Below are 14,912 nucleotides of genomic sequence, written 5' to 3' on the forward strand. Positions count from 1 at the left end.
ACGAGATCGACATCTCTCTCTCTGTCTCTGTTTCCAATTAGATTTGGGTGGTTTGTTTAATTTTGACGTCACGTCATAACTTGATCAATGCAAAGAAGAGCCTAACTTTCTTGGCAACATTCTGGACTTGACAAACAAATTCATTGCATCTATCGATAACACCCGCACGCACGGATGGACCTCAAATGAAGTCGATGTCTTTTTTTCCCCCCCTTTTCTTCCCTTTGTTGCTGCCACGTCTTCACCGCCTCTTGCGAGTTTTTATTTTTATTTTGACAAATCGATTTCCTTGTGCACTCTCGCCTACAACCACACGCACACACGCGCGCGCGCACGCACGCTCACGGCGTCACTATGAAGACAGCATCATTTTTTAGAATCTAATTACCAATCAATGTACACCACCAAAAAAAATAAGGTGACATTTTGACGCTCGTTTTGGTTTATAATGAAAAAGAAGTAAGTGATCGTATTTCTTGTGCCACCTGCCGACTGTGTTTACATCAGCAAGATTCTTTTCATTTGGTCTTTTTATGGCAATGTATGAGCAAAAAAAAAAAGAATCGACATTGTAGTTATTTGAAAGCATTTCCATCATTACGAATTGATAAGAGGAAAATAAATACAAACATTTCTCGGAATGCATATGAAGGCTAAAAGTGCGCTGGGCGCTGTGCAATATGTTCTAAAAATATGTCGCAATCGTGAATTTCCCCGCGAGTCATTTTCAGCGCAACCTGGCGCGTTTCGCGGATGAAAACACCCAATGAGATGTTCTTAAATGAAAACAATGAATGAGATCGCAGTCGATTTGAAACGCAGCTTTTTGTTTTTATGTGTGAATTATTAGATTGCGGATGACATCGCTCGTGACGCCACTCATCCTGCCCAAGTCTTTTGCACGCACACGGAGAAAAAGGAACGGACAAGTTGGACTTGGCGTCAATTTGAACTCATTCCCTTCGAATGGATTTGACATGTGCCGCCCCCGCCCCCAAAAAACCCCAAAACGTTACATTTAAAGATAAATGCACTTGCACATTTCAAGCTGACATTTGCAAGTTGATGCTTGTCACTCGAAGTTGCTTTGAGCAAAAGCTCCGATTTGGAATTCAATTGCCGCTTTGCTCACGCGCCTTCACGCGCACGCGCTTCGGAGGTCAGGGCGTGTCACGTCCGTGCTGCAAAGTGTGTGTGTGTGTGTGTGTGTGTGTGTGCGGGCGCGCGCATATGCGCGTCAAGTTTGCCAAAGTTGGCCGCGGCCGTCGCGTGCGCGTCACGTACCTGCGTGAGACAAAGCGGCGAGTACATGACTGGTCCGCGTGGCCGCGCGCGCGCGCGTACGCCCGTGGCTGCGTGGCCCAGTCCGGCTCCGGTGGGCGCGCGTGCGCGAGACGAAAACGACGGACGGGACGAGCGGGGCCGGGGGTGGCGGGGTTGGGGGCCGGGAAGGGGCGTGGGGGTTGGGGGGGGGAGGAGGAGGTGTAGCCCTCCGGTCGCCCCCCTGCTCTCACATTTCCCAGCGGGGGGGTGAACTCTGACCCCGCCTCGGGATAGGCGCGCTCGGCGGACCTGTTAGGCAGAGGCCCGCCGCCGCCGTCCGAAGAGCAACATGTCGTCACCAGAGTCCAAAGTGTGGCGGGGGGGCCCGGGCCGGGGGGGTCCCGTCGTCGACTACGGCGAGCGCGCGGGAGCGGAGGTCCCGCATGGCAGCGAGCTGGCCCGAGCGGGCGGCCGGGTTTTGTCCTGCCGCGCCGCCGCAGGACCGCGCGGGAACGGGAGCGCCCGCCGTCCGCCTTCCACCGTCCGCCGTCCGCCCTCGGCCGTCGGGAAGTGTCGCGCGAGGGGACAAGAAAGAGCGACGCCTGGCCGCCCTCCCGCCGCCTGCCGCCTGCCGCCTGCCGCTGCGCTAACAGCACCGCCGACAACGCAAGCGGGACCTGCGCGCTCGCTCGCTCCGACCGGACGAGCTGACTGAAAGACTCCGCGCGCGAGCAACTCATCTCCCACAAGCGCGCGCGTCCGCGCGTCCGCGCGCGCCCGCGTACTCACTCATCTTATCCATCTCCTGCGGGTCCGCGGGCGCGTGTTCGCGTCCACTTCAACTTTGACCTGCGGCGCGAGGTGCTTCCAATCTACATATACTGCAAAAGGATGCCGTCCAGCCCCAAATTTTGTGACCAAAAGTTGGGCGGGGTGGGGGGAGGATATTGTGAGTTGAAGGTGATGAGCCACTTCTTGTTAACAAGTGAGGCCGCATATTTGCATCTGTTCTTTCTCAGCGACTTGATGGGGGTCACTTCAATGATTCACAACTACAAGTACAGGAACGCAACATGAACAACTCGATCCGTGGAGCCCCAGTGGAGCCCCAGTCAAGCACCTCCAACATTCGATATGAGACTGCAAAAGATATTTCGAAATGAGCCTGGCGTGCCTATGAAGTGAAGTCACGGGGTGGTCCCCGTCGATCCGGCGCACGCAATTCTCTGTGACTGGACGGTCACCTCCAAGCAGCCATCTTACGTTGCCACTGGGGCTGACAACTTCTGATCATTTCTACTTGTTAATTTTATGCTAGTCACCCTGTCTGGAGTCACCAGAGCCTCTCAAGGAACCAACGTCACGGTTTGCATCCAGCATTCAGAATATATGATCTCGTGACAGCATTTTGCAGTTGTTTCTGACAACATGATGCTAGGGAGGGTGAAAACATTTCAAAAAAATGCCGCAAATTCAAGTGGGGCGGCCTTTGCAAGCGGCAACGTAAGATGGCCACCACATTGACCGGCCATGCGTCCGTCGCATGCGGGCGGGGCTTCGGCGATGGACCGCCAATTAAATGTGAGCAAAAAAAAAATGTACAAAGTCAGCGTGGGTGTTGCCATGGCAACAAACAGCCCCAAGTTGGCTCACGTTTGCCAAAAAGAGAACAGAACACAAACTCTGTGTGTGTGTGTGTGTGTGTGTGTGTAGTGGGGGGAGGGGCTCCACCTGCTCCCACTGAGACGCTGCCAGGCTGGAACCACGCCAACAGGACCAGCGGGCCTGAAGCTTCGCCAACACGGACGGAACGAGAGCGAGAGAGAGAGAGTGAGAGAGTGAGAGTGAGAGCAGAAACAAGGGTGAGAAGACGAGGAGGAGGAAGGCAACGAGGAGGAGGAGGAGGAGGAGGACGATGAGGAGAAAGAAGGTCACAAACCAGGAAACAAAAGGAAAAGTCAAAAACAACAGCTCGCACAAACAACATGAGCGACCGCTCAACTTCACATGGCACGGTGGCTAACGGCTAACACAGCTTCATGGTCTCACACGCACACACACGCACACACAGCCGCGCTCGCACACTTTTATGCACACGTAAATGCACACGCATTCAATACATCCAGATCGGTACACACACACGAGCACACGTGCAGATACATGCACACTTGCTCCTGCTCACACACACTCGTTTGCGTAGCTACATGAACGCAACCAGAGCATATTAAGAACAACACACACTGCCTGGACTTTTGTTGAACAGTTGCACGCGCGCGTGTGCGTGTGTGTGTGTCTGGGATCCCGTGTGTATGTGTGTGTGTGTGTCCGCGTGCGTGCATATGTGCATGCGTGTGTTTGTGAGGCTGAAAAAACAGGAAGCAGTAGCACGGTGAGAGCGCCGAACAGATGGCCTGGTGGACAGGCCGGAACCCCCCCCCCCCACACCCCCCCCCCCCCCCCGACCAAATTTCATTGATGACACAGTGTGTGTGTGTGTGTGTGTTTGTGTGAGAGAGAGAGAGAGAGAGAGAGAGAGAGAGAGGGAGAGAGAGAGAGAGAGAGAGTGCTGTCCTCATATAGGGAGTCACATGAACACAAAGTCAGCAGCAAATGTCAACAAAATGATTCTCTGCATTCTTTACGTCAATATTATTTCCACTTAGTCGAGCGGCTTTCAATGTTACTTGAAATAAGGTTCATAAATAACTTCTTCGTGATGGTCGAGATTTTAACCAATCCCATTTCAGCTAGCTTGTGTTGCCAGGCAAATTAAACTTGCTCGGGGCTTTCAAATGAAACGGAGCAGGCCCATGTGCGCTGAAAATGAAGGGGCACACTCAGCTTGCAATAGCCAATCACTTCACGAGTCCGCGCACCGGGGCCAGTTGGAAGGATTTACGTCGTGCGCGTCAGGTGATTGGACGAGCGCCCGCTAGAGGGAACTGTTGCTGCACTTTGACCCAAAATGGCCGAAGGAGAAGACGTTGATCTGCTTGCGGAACTACTTTCCACACCATTTTCAAGACGGACCTTCCGCGAAAAGCTGCATATTGTGCCAAGAGGTCGCCCGACTCCTGCGCTCGCTAGCCTGTCCCGGCAAGGAAAAGGCTTTGTCCGTCATTTTCAGACGAGCAATTCTGAACGGTACCCGTGGGAGAAACGCTGCAAATTGTACTGCTGGGAATGGCGATTGCATGCAACGGAACCATTTTGGTGTTTGGAGCCACACTGGATTGTTTTACCACGGCGGCAAAGAAACATCAGAGCGCGGCTGGACACTTCCAAACTACGCTGCGTTCCAAAACGTTTGGGGACACTCGCGTCGATGTGCGGCTCGGTGAACGGCCACTACATTGGTGAGTCGATGAATTTTAGTTGACATTTCTTCTCGTCATTTTATTTCGTTAGTGTTAAATGAATGCCAACGAAATAAAATGATACAAAAATGTTCCAAATAAATCTGCTCGCCTGCAATTTATAATGACGCATTGTAGTCACCTTCGTGCGCAATCTCGGCTGCACAACATCGTCGGTTATTTGCTGTTGTGTAGCCGATTCTCAAAATGCAAATGATCTGTTGACTTTATTTTCAAACAATAGTTTGTTTGCTTATTGTGTGGTTGCTGTCTTATATGAAACCGCGACATTGCGCAATTTATTGGACAGACTTGTCACGCAGCGTCATCTGGGTGGCACTTTATTTCCTATTTTTAAATCAGCTTTTTATTTTTGACAATATCTATACATTTAGTTTCCTGCTGTTAATTGTGAATGCATACTGGATGGTTTGAGGGGGGGGGGGTACCAGAGGAAAAGCTGTCAGACGTGCGCGCACACGCACACGCAGGCCTACACAGCTGGAGACGCACCAAAGCAAACTTACAGCTGGAGAAAAGCACGTGCACGCGCGCTAAAACAGCTGGGGACACACACACACACACACACACACACCCAAACGGGCTCTCATAGACTTCCAGCTGGTTCTACATTCATGCACATATGCTTGCAGCTGCACACACGCACAGACGTACACACACACTTACTGCAAAGTGAAGGGCCGCATTGTTGATCGCCAAACTCTCAAAGGTTTGGCGACCGAAGCGTTTGTCTGGATGCGATAGACGGTGACCGGGCCGTCACCGCAAGCGTGTGTGGGTGCGTGTCTCTCTCACACACGCGCCCACACGCACTCGCGCGGAGCAAGTCAAGCAGGTGAAACTGAACGACGTTGCTAAAAAGGTTGCATTGTCAGGCCAACGGGTCCCTCTAGCGGCAGCTTTTTGTCATTACATGTTCCGGTCGGGTCACCCTGAGGTCAGCGCAAGCGGAACGTCTTTTTGGGGGTTTGATTTGCCACGCTCCCTTTGAGGAATTGCTTGAAGATTCAAATGCGTTTTGAGTTGCTCTTTTTTTCTCAAAAATGAGCGAAAGTCCATCTTTTGAGTCCTTTTTAGTCGGAATTGTTTGACGAATATTTGTAGTTGGGTCATGTGTCGGTCTTGTCGTCTTTCTGGACTTTTTGCCATTTTGCTTGAAACGTGTTGAAACGATTTCATGAGTCCCTCTTCGTGTGTGTCAAAATGACTGAAAGCCTTCCGGAGATGTGCTGGCCTGTTTCTTCAGGCTGCAAAATGAAGGAAAAAGTGGTGACACTCTGGACTGGAGTCCTCTGGTAAATGTACAAAGTGTAACCAACCACCTCATCCCGAGAGCTCCTCTCCAGAATATTTCAGCCTCCTCCAGGGTCATCCTACTCCCATCCGAGTCCTTCCCACCTTGCCCCTTCCAACAACCGTGACTCTAAAATAGCTCCTTGGAACACTTCAGCCACAAGCTCCTCCTTCTGCTCCTCTTTACCTCCATGGAACACTTCAGCCTCCTCTCCCACCTACTCCTTCCTCCTCTTTGTCTTTCTACTCCCCCGTCCTACATCTCCTGCGGGGTCATCTTCAAAGTCTTTTCCTTCTACTCGCCCTCCAAACAGCAACACCTGCTCCTAAACCTTGCCACCTTGTCCTACATCTCCTCCAAGGTCATCTTCCCCAACCTTCATTTCCTCCTTCTCACGATACTCACCCCCCCCCCCCCCCATACCTCTACTTCTGACTCCTGTTTGGAGCCACTTAAGCTGCTTTTACCTAAACACGTCATCTCCTCTACTCTCCCACATCCTCCTGCAAGTATGCACGCACACACACACACACACACACACACACATACATTCGGTGTGTGTGTTTGTGTGTAAATAGAAGAAGTGGGTCAGAACTTATTTCCGCAGAGTTTAATGAGAAGCACATGGATTCATTCACAGCCCCCCCCCCCCCCCCCACATCCACCTTCAGCCCTTCACTCCCACCCCCCAACTTGCATACAGCACACCAGCACTCCATTCTGGCTTCCTGGCCAATGCTAACCATTAACATAGCATAGTCAAGACCTAAACAATGGAGACCGTTAGCACAACATATGTTGGTCAGTATCTTCACAACGCTAAACCATTAGCACATGGCGGCAAGACGAACCACTCGTATAGCATGTGATGATCAACATGCTAACAGTAGCATAGCATATGATGGTCAACGTGCTAACAATGGCAAGCATTAGCACAGCATACAATGGTCAACATGCAATCAAAGCTAACATTAGCACAGTACACGGCATTCAAGATGCCGACAATGCTAACCGCCGGTGCAGCGCATGATGATCAACAGGTTTAACCATTAGCACAGCATAGAGACAGTCAACGCGCCTTTGGGCCGGCAATTGCGCAACCCCGATCTAGTCCAATTTGTTGATGTAGCCCTTGACCACAAAATGAGTCTCAGAGGGCCTGACCTGCACACAGTTGACAAATCCCCTGATCTTGACCCCCCACCCCAGCCCCCAGGAGGGCAAGGAAAAACTAAACAACATCTGGCTAGCTCTCAACATGCTAACAATGTTGGCATCTAGCTCACTCAACAATCGTGTCAATCGGTGGTGATGTCACAGTCACGCGATCACACCGAGACAGCGAGCGGTATCTTTGTCTCGGGCGGGTGAGCAGATGTTCCTCGTTAACCCCGTTCTTGGCAGCGTGAGCTAAGATGGAGGACACTTTGACGAGCGAGGAACCGCTCCGATTGCTTCCCGGGACTCGCAAATAAATCCTAAAAGTCTTTCTTTTGTTTACGGCAGCGCAGGAGAGGGAAAAAGAACCCTCCAATAAATAAATAGCAGCACTCGCTGCAGGAAGTCGAGCCGCTTCCCCCGCGGGTGCCTTTGTTTTTATTAACAACAGCAGAGATAGCAAACAAGTAGCTCCCCCGGATCAGCCCCCGCCGCCCCCCTCTCTCCGGACGAAAAGTGTTTGAAGGAGTCTAGAACAATCCGGCATTAAATCCCAGGATGGCCACCAGCTGCGGGCTACCTTTAAACCGGCACAGGCACAGTCGACATGCTAACGACGCCAGCCGGTGTGGCTAAAGTAGACTGGACTTGCAGTCAAATAGAACAACCGGTGAGACACTCACCAGCTAACGCATTAGCAAACGGAATAACTCGTAAGGAAACTAGCCGGCTAGCTTATGAGCCGGCAGAACACGTAGCGAGTGACCAACTAGCTGGCAAGAGCCAATCGGAAGCCTCCGTTTCGCCGACCTGGAAACGAGCCGACGCGCTAACAAGGTGAGCTTGGAAATGGAGAAGCTGGGCTGTGGGGGTGTTGGGGGCTGCGCAGGTGTATTTCGTGTGTGCGTGTGGGGAGGGGAGGGGCGGGCAAAGGGAGTCAGCAGAACAACAGCGGGGGTCCCGGGAAGGTTTGTGAGAGGGGGTATCCATTGCATCCATTCCACTCCCTGCCTGCACTGCGTCACCCGACACTGCCGACATAGAGGATCCCAGTGTGCCGGGGTAGGGGTGGGGGGCTGAATGGGGCATGGCTCAGGTGGTTTCAAAGGCTGTGATGTCATCATCATCGCTGAAAAGTGTCTGGTGAACACAGACAACAGAGCGTGTTGTTGACGTTGTGGTTTTCGAGGCCCAAAGAGTGAAAGTGTCGATGTTCAACACGTGGAAGGCGGCCTGCTCAATTGTCAGCTCACTCAACAACTGCTGAGAAAAATGGCTTTCTCAGGGCTGACTGAACCTTGTTGTTCAGCCCGATCACCGGCTGAGCCTCGGCCTCCTTTGCACTCTTGGCGTCAGACGACGTGCACTCGTTTTGTCATCCGGGTCCCTCGGCTCCACGCTCGTCCCAACTTGAGGGCAAACTAAAGAACGAGGCCGCTAAAGTGTGCGCTAACAAGTAGCAGGTGACGCACTCTTCTGCGAAAGGGTGAGCCGGGTGGGCGTTGTTGTTGCGGCGGTTCCGTGCGAGTCCACTCCGTTGTACCCGAATGGACGGGTCGTCATCCTAATCAGTCGCACATCTGCGCGTCCCTAATTGTTTCCATCTAACTTCCTTTCTCTCCTTTTCGGTCATCCTGCCACGCTCACTTGGCTTGCAAGTTGCAACGCGACACCGTCCGCCGCTTCGACTCCTCCGCCGCGCTTCACTTCCAGTCACAACCGCAGCCGGAATCGCAACCGGAGCCAGCGACACGAAAACCTGTCAGCTGACGAGTAGGACGCCGGCCTAGCCTGCGCATCAAACTAGCAAAACTAACTTGTCGGCTAACGAGTAGCTAGTGGCCAAATTAGCCTGCTAACTTCTGACATCAATGAACAAGTAACGAGTGAAAAACTGCTTGCGAACCACCCTGCTGTCTTCTAAAATAAGTGAACAAGGAAAACGAGCAAGAAACTACTATGCTAAATTGTAAGCGAAGAAATCTGGCCTGCCGACTTATATGAACGGCTTACTGATGGCTAGTACAAATATCGTTGCTTACTCAAGCTAGCGCGTGAGTTCACTGAACGGCGTGTAAGTAAAGCGAACCTCTGCCTTTTTAGCTTACTGACCAGTTCAATAATGGGAATGAAAAAGAAACGAGTCACAAGGTCGCCCTCATAATCGTCAGCTAACACCAAATAAAACACATTGCATGATAGATGGGAGGTTGCCTCGGATAACGGTTGCTGTGGAAACCCCTCTTGCCCCCCCCCCCTCCATGCGTGTAGGGGGATTAGGTCAGGAGGCAGCTGTAGTGGATGGGATGCGGTGGTGGGTGGGACGGTTGGGGTGGCGGGGTTGTGTGGGATGTGGCTGGGGGTTGGGGGTGTCCTTTGCCAGGTTGGACACGGCGCCACGGGCCTCTCCAAGGTGACCCCCTCAAAAAGCTGCCATGAACATCTGCAGCCAGGCCCTACTGACCGCCATCAGGCAGGAGCGCCCTCAACAATGTGTTGAGGTGTTTAGGGGGGCGGGGGCGGTCAAGCGTCATTTTTGAAGCACCCTCCTGAAATCTACGTTACGTAGACGGTAAAGCTAATCATGCTAACAAGAGGCTAGCACCCACAGCTGTTGCCCCAGCCAGCCCACAGTGGCCCAGGTGACCCGGCCGATGCTGCTACCAGCTGTTCGGCCCGGTTTCCCAGAGGGAAGGATGGAGGGATGGGAGGTGGGGCACGCTCGGTGTATATCTGTAAGTCCCGCGTTTGCCATCATTAGCTCGTGCGTCATTAGCGCGCGATTGATAATGAGATACTCATGTAGGCTAAGGCTAAAAAAAAAATTGAAAAAGGTGTCCTCGACCTCAGCCTGTGTGGACCAGGTGAAACACAGCCATTAGCATTAGCATAAGCACGGTCTCATTCTGGGAGCTATTCATCATTGCTCATCTTATCTGCCAGATTGTGTCGTCATGCATTAGCAATAGCATTGGAGACAAAATAACCTTGATTAGTCATCTTTCTCGACACGTTGCCTCATGCCCGTTGTCGTTACGCATTAGCATCGGCATTGGCATTAGCTCGGTCTGACTTTGATAAGATGAGATCACCTTCCTTCGTTTAGTCCCCAATCTTATCTTCCCAAACGAGGCAACGCTAAAAAGCGGATGGCGGCGGCCACGCCGACAGCTTTGTGTCGTCGTCCAAGAATCTGCATCGGGATGGCAGTACGGCTTGACATCACGAGGTTAGCTTAGCATCATTGTCGCCTCAACCGACAACCTCATGTGAACCGGGTGACGCTGTCCCCCTGAGGGAAGAGCGAGCTAATGCTCATTCTCGGCCATGTGAACATCTGGCGGCGCGCGATGGGAAGCTCAGTAGCGCTTTTAGCGTTTCCATTTGTTTGATTGAATTAATAAGCATGAAAGCATTAAAAAGTCCAATAGGATTACGGCGACACTTTGCACCTTTGCACAGCTGCTCGGCACGTCGATGGGAAAGCGACTCCGCCCGCCATTCAATTGGAGGCAAAACGGAGGGATCGGCGATTCTCACTTGTGCTCTTGCAATAGGCGACAAACGGCGAGGCCAAACTGTCGTCACGCGCACAATTGCAAGTTTGCGGTTGTTTTTCCATTCTTTCCCCCGGCGCAATATTTGGATTTTCCCGCGCCGTTACGGATTCATTTTCATTTTGCTCTGGCATCGCACGGCCGCAGTGTGAAATCGTCAGATTGAGGTCCGGTGCGGCAAAAGCCTTGCCGAAGAAAAAGCCTTTGGCCGTCATTCCGGTTGTCGGGCGGGCTTCTCGCCGCGTGCGTTTGGCTTGGGGCGGGTGACCCTGCAGGTGCAAAGCGAGCGGACGACACAGGGGTGCCGCTTGAGGCCCACTTGGACCCCTGCCACCCCAAGAGGATGCACCCCAAGCATTCCTGTCCAATTCCGCGTTTGAGGCTGGCCGTCAGTAGGGCTCGCGGGGGGGGGGGGGGGGGGGGGCAAAGAACGCGACCGGGGGCTTCTAGTGGGCGGCGAGCTTCAACGTTTGTGTCCAGGAAGTCCAAGCAGACGCGTTTAATCCGACAATTTCCCGATGGCTAATCTGGCGAAGGCTAACACGCAGCACCAAAGGCCGCCTTCTTGCCAAGGGAACGGCGGCGGGGCGGCGCAGCACCTCCCCGCGCTTCCTTTCGCCTTGGTCCCGATGAAGCCGGCCAAAGCAACAAGCAAACGTCTCACCGATCGCCAGTCAGCGGCGTTAAACACACGCACGCACACTTAAACCTGCACCCATGCATAATGGTGCGCCCACAAATGCATCCGATTTTTTTCTCCCACTAAAATAGTCGGATTAAGAAAAAAAGGAAGGGGAACAATAATTGCATTTTGTAGTTTTGAAGTCACTTTTGATATAAAACAATTCTGTCAAAAGGTGTGAGTGACAACGACTCCCGCCCCCCACCCTTCCTCCAAAAAAAAAAAACATTTTAAAAGGATGAAGAAAGTGATTTTTGACGCGGAGCAACGCGCACCAGAGCGCGCAGACGCTCCCTGGCGGAGGTCACGACAAACATTTCAAAAGGGAGCGACGAACGAATTTAAAAGCGATTTCACGCAAAACGCGCCGAGTGTCACATCCACACAAGACGATATTTCCGTTTTGGTTTTGAAATCACAGCCTCGTAAAATGAAAAACAAAATCAGGTGATCCGAACAGAGTCCATTTCCTTTTCTTTCATGATGACAACCTCATCATTATTCCAGATACATTTCAAACTTGCTCCTTTTATGTCGCCTCATACCACGGAATTCATTCCGTGCTGATAAAATAAGCAAAATAAGAGCGAGAATATTTGAGGAAGAACTCTCTTGCAACGATAGACGGTTATTTATGTATATATATTATGATGTAAAAGAATTTTACATTTTAAAATGTCATTTTAAAAATGACATTTAAATCGTTTGCCTTCAAAACGAGAAGAGACATTCTTTAGATGGGAGTCGAAGAAAACAGCCGCGCTTTTCATATTTGACATGACGGCGGGGGAAAAAAACGATCAAATTTACCCGAAGAAAAAAAAGTGTCACCTAATGAAATAATAATAATAATTCATAATAATAATAATAATAATAATAATTAGATGATATGAACGAAATAAATCAAATCGCAGTATTACGTTGTCCCATTTTAAGCATTGCTCCGAAAAGACTCGATGGCACAAACGAAAACGGATCAAACTGTCATTCACACGGTCACATTTTGAGTACAAAATTATTTCGTGTACAAATAAACGTCCGATCGTCTACATTTTTTTTTCAGGTTGGAAACGGCGTCTCGCCGTTCCACGAAAAATTCGACGTTGAGAATAAACACACGCACACATACACGCGCGCCTTCATGCCAGTAATCTCATTAATATTGTTGTTTACCATAAAAAAGCACAATTTCACTTTATGAGAAATTTTAAACAAGTCCGCGGACCCCACAGCTGCCATGTACACTCGCAAACACACACACACACGCACTCGCGCGAGCACGCACGCTCACTTTGACGAAGTCCAACGCACTTTTCAAGTTTGTTCGATTTAAAAAAAAATTTTTCTTTTTGCGAGTCATCGCAACGAAATCAATGCTTGGCCGCGCGTGCGCGTGCGCGTGTACTGACCATCCACCAGGTCCTGGCCGAGATGTCGTAGCACAGCTGCCATTTGACGGAAGCCTCCGCGCCGCTTTTTCCCGCCATGGCGGCGTCAATCAACCTCATGTGTGCGCGCGCGCGCTCCGCGGGAAAAGTGATTGACAGCCACGAAGTGATTGACAGCCGGACGGACGGCGGACGAACGCACGCACGTGCCGGCCAGCAAGACCGCAAGAAGAAGAAGAAGAGGAGGAGGAGGAGGAGGAGGAAGATGAGGAAGATGAAGCCCAGGAAGTAGTCATCGGCCTAGGTGAGACGCGGACACGCCCCCTCCCGACGAATGCCCTCCCTTACCACACGCGCGCGCAAGAACACGCACACACACACATTCACACACTGACAAGCAAAGTGAAGATGGACAAGAGGATTTCAGCAAGATGTGTCACATGGTGCATAAAAAAGGGGCAGCAGGGGGCAGCGCTCATCTATTGGGGCGCGATGTTGACTTCCTTAGCTTAGCTCAGTTTAGCTTAGCATCACCTCAGCAATGTACGCAGACTTTGTGGACGTACGTTGGGTATGCTTGGAAATTCATTTTCATGAGCCTGTGTGTGTGTGAGTAAGGTTCATCGCAAGCTACGAGCGGCGCTTGCGATGCTTGCATCCGGGCTACTTGATGCGTCGCCACGGGCACATTTCAGCCAGGCGGGTGACCAGGTGGAAGTGACCCGGCGCAAACCCCCGCCTCGCGACGCATGGGAAGCCAAAGCGGCGGCGGCGGCCATCTTGCCCCGCCGCTATCTGAGCTCCCCTCGAGTGAAGAGGCTTGACTCCTTGGCTGCCTTCGCGCCAATCCGTCCGGGAGAATGGAACATGGAGTCTGGAAAGCGGCGCAGGCACGATACCTGGACCTCCGTCACGCCCCCGCGGGCGGGCGCAGGCACAGAGGTGCCATTGTGCTGAGCTCGCAGGAATGCGGCCGGTTGTTCAGATAAGAAGCTTCAGAAATGTGAGAGCACAAAAACCACGACGACTCCACTTTGCTGGCAGACGCTCCTCTTTGATGAGCGCCGCCGAGGAATCGGTTTCGTCGAACGTTTGGAGAGAGCGGGCAGGCCGCTCACACTCGCTTTGTTTCTCTTTGACCAATTGCGACTGAGGCGTTTCGCAGCGTTGATTTTGGCTTTTGTTCTGCAACACAATTCCGTTTTTCTTTCTTCCAATGAAATGTGGAGTAACCTTGACACATTCCTCTCAATGACCTTTTGTAGCGCGCACGCGCACACACACACATGTACACTATGGTGGACATCTGTTTTGTCTTTGGCTGTATTGGGGGGAGGGGGGGGGGACTCGCCAGAGGGCGCCACGGTGCCCGACCGCCACCCGGCGCCCTGTCCCGCCTTCTGGTCCACATGACCACACACTGGCCGTGTCAGCCATATTTAATCCCCCCCCCCCAAGACATACACACGCACACGCAGACGTTTTAAGAGCGTGCCGCCATCCCAAACCGGTTCCCGCTCACACGTGCTCCTCGTCCCCTTTCTTGGATTGGTCGCCGTTTGTGGGCGCGCCCTCGGGTCAAGCCGCTCCACTCAAGCGTGTGCGTGCCTGTGTGTGTGTGGAGTGACGGGAGGGGGCGGGGAAGGGGGGGGCTGTAGTGAACTTGTAAAACTTGCCAACTCCTCTTTCCTTGTTTTTGAGGCAACGTGAAGAGGAGCCTTCCTCTCGGGAGAATTCATTGACGCGCATGACAACACGCACACAACTCGCAATGTGCAAAGACGAGGATGAGGAGTTGAAAGGTTCATCAATTGTTGTTGACGTGCTCCATGTCACCCCAGCCGGGTCACACGCACGGCGTGCGCGAGCGAAGGGGGGGGGGACACAAGCAGCCAGCGAGGGAAGCCGCCGCACCGTCCTTCCATTGGAAGCGGGTGCGCCATCTGCCCGCTGCGTGTGAGCCAACACTCCAGGGGGGGGGGGGACTTTGTCATCTCTGATGATTCTTTTCTTTGGGGGTGGGGGGGATTCCGGACAGTTGTTGTCATCAGGCTAGATGCGCACATGACCCCCCCGCCCCCCCAAAAAATAGAAACAACAAAAAAAAAGCACCGACTCACTGTCACTGTCACTCGGACTTGCGCCATTCAATGAGGTTTTCTTTTCGAAAGCTTTCAGGAGACGACACTTGAA

General features: G+C 52.2%; 1 protein-coding gene across 5 annotated transcripts in view; it reads right to left on the reverse strand.

Moving 5' to 3' along the window:
- The window catches only part of nfia (nuclear factor I/A), a 29,667-nt gene extending 16,719 nt beyond the window's left edge, over positions 1-12,948 (reverse strand). The window contains exon 1 of one of the 5 annotated variants that reach the window (XM_052074000.1): positions 12,741-12,948. In XM_052074000.1, the coding sequence (XP_051929960.1) occupies positions 12,741-12,839 (99 nt within the window). In that variant the 5' untranslated portion in view covers positions 12,840-12,948. Of the gene's footprint in view, positions 1-1,284; positions 1,992-12,740 lie in introns of those variants that run through there. The other 4 variants (XM_052073998.1, XM_052074001.1, XM_052073999.1 and 1 more) reach the window with 4 other exon arrangements.
- Positions 12,949-14,912: the final 1,964 nt, after the last annotated feature.

Source organism: Hippocampus zosterae, chromosome 8 (assembly GCF_025434085.1).
Source record: "Hippocampus zosterae strain Florida chromosome 8, ASM2543408v3, whole genome shotgun sequence".
NCBI classification, from domain to species: Eukaryota; Metazoa; Chordata; class Actinopteri; order Syngnathiformes; family Syngnathidae; genus Hippocampus; species Hippocampus zosterae.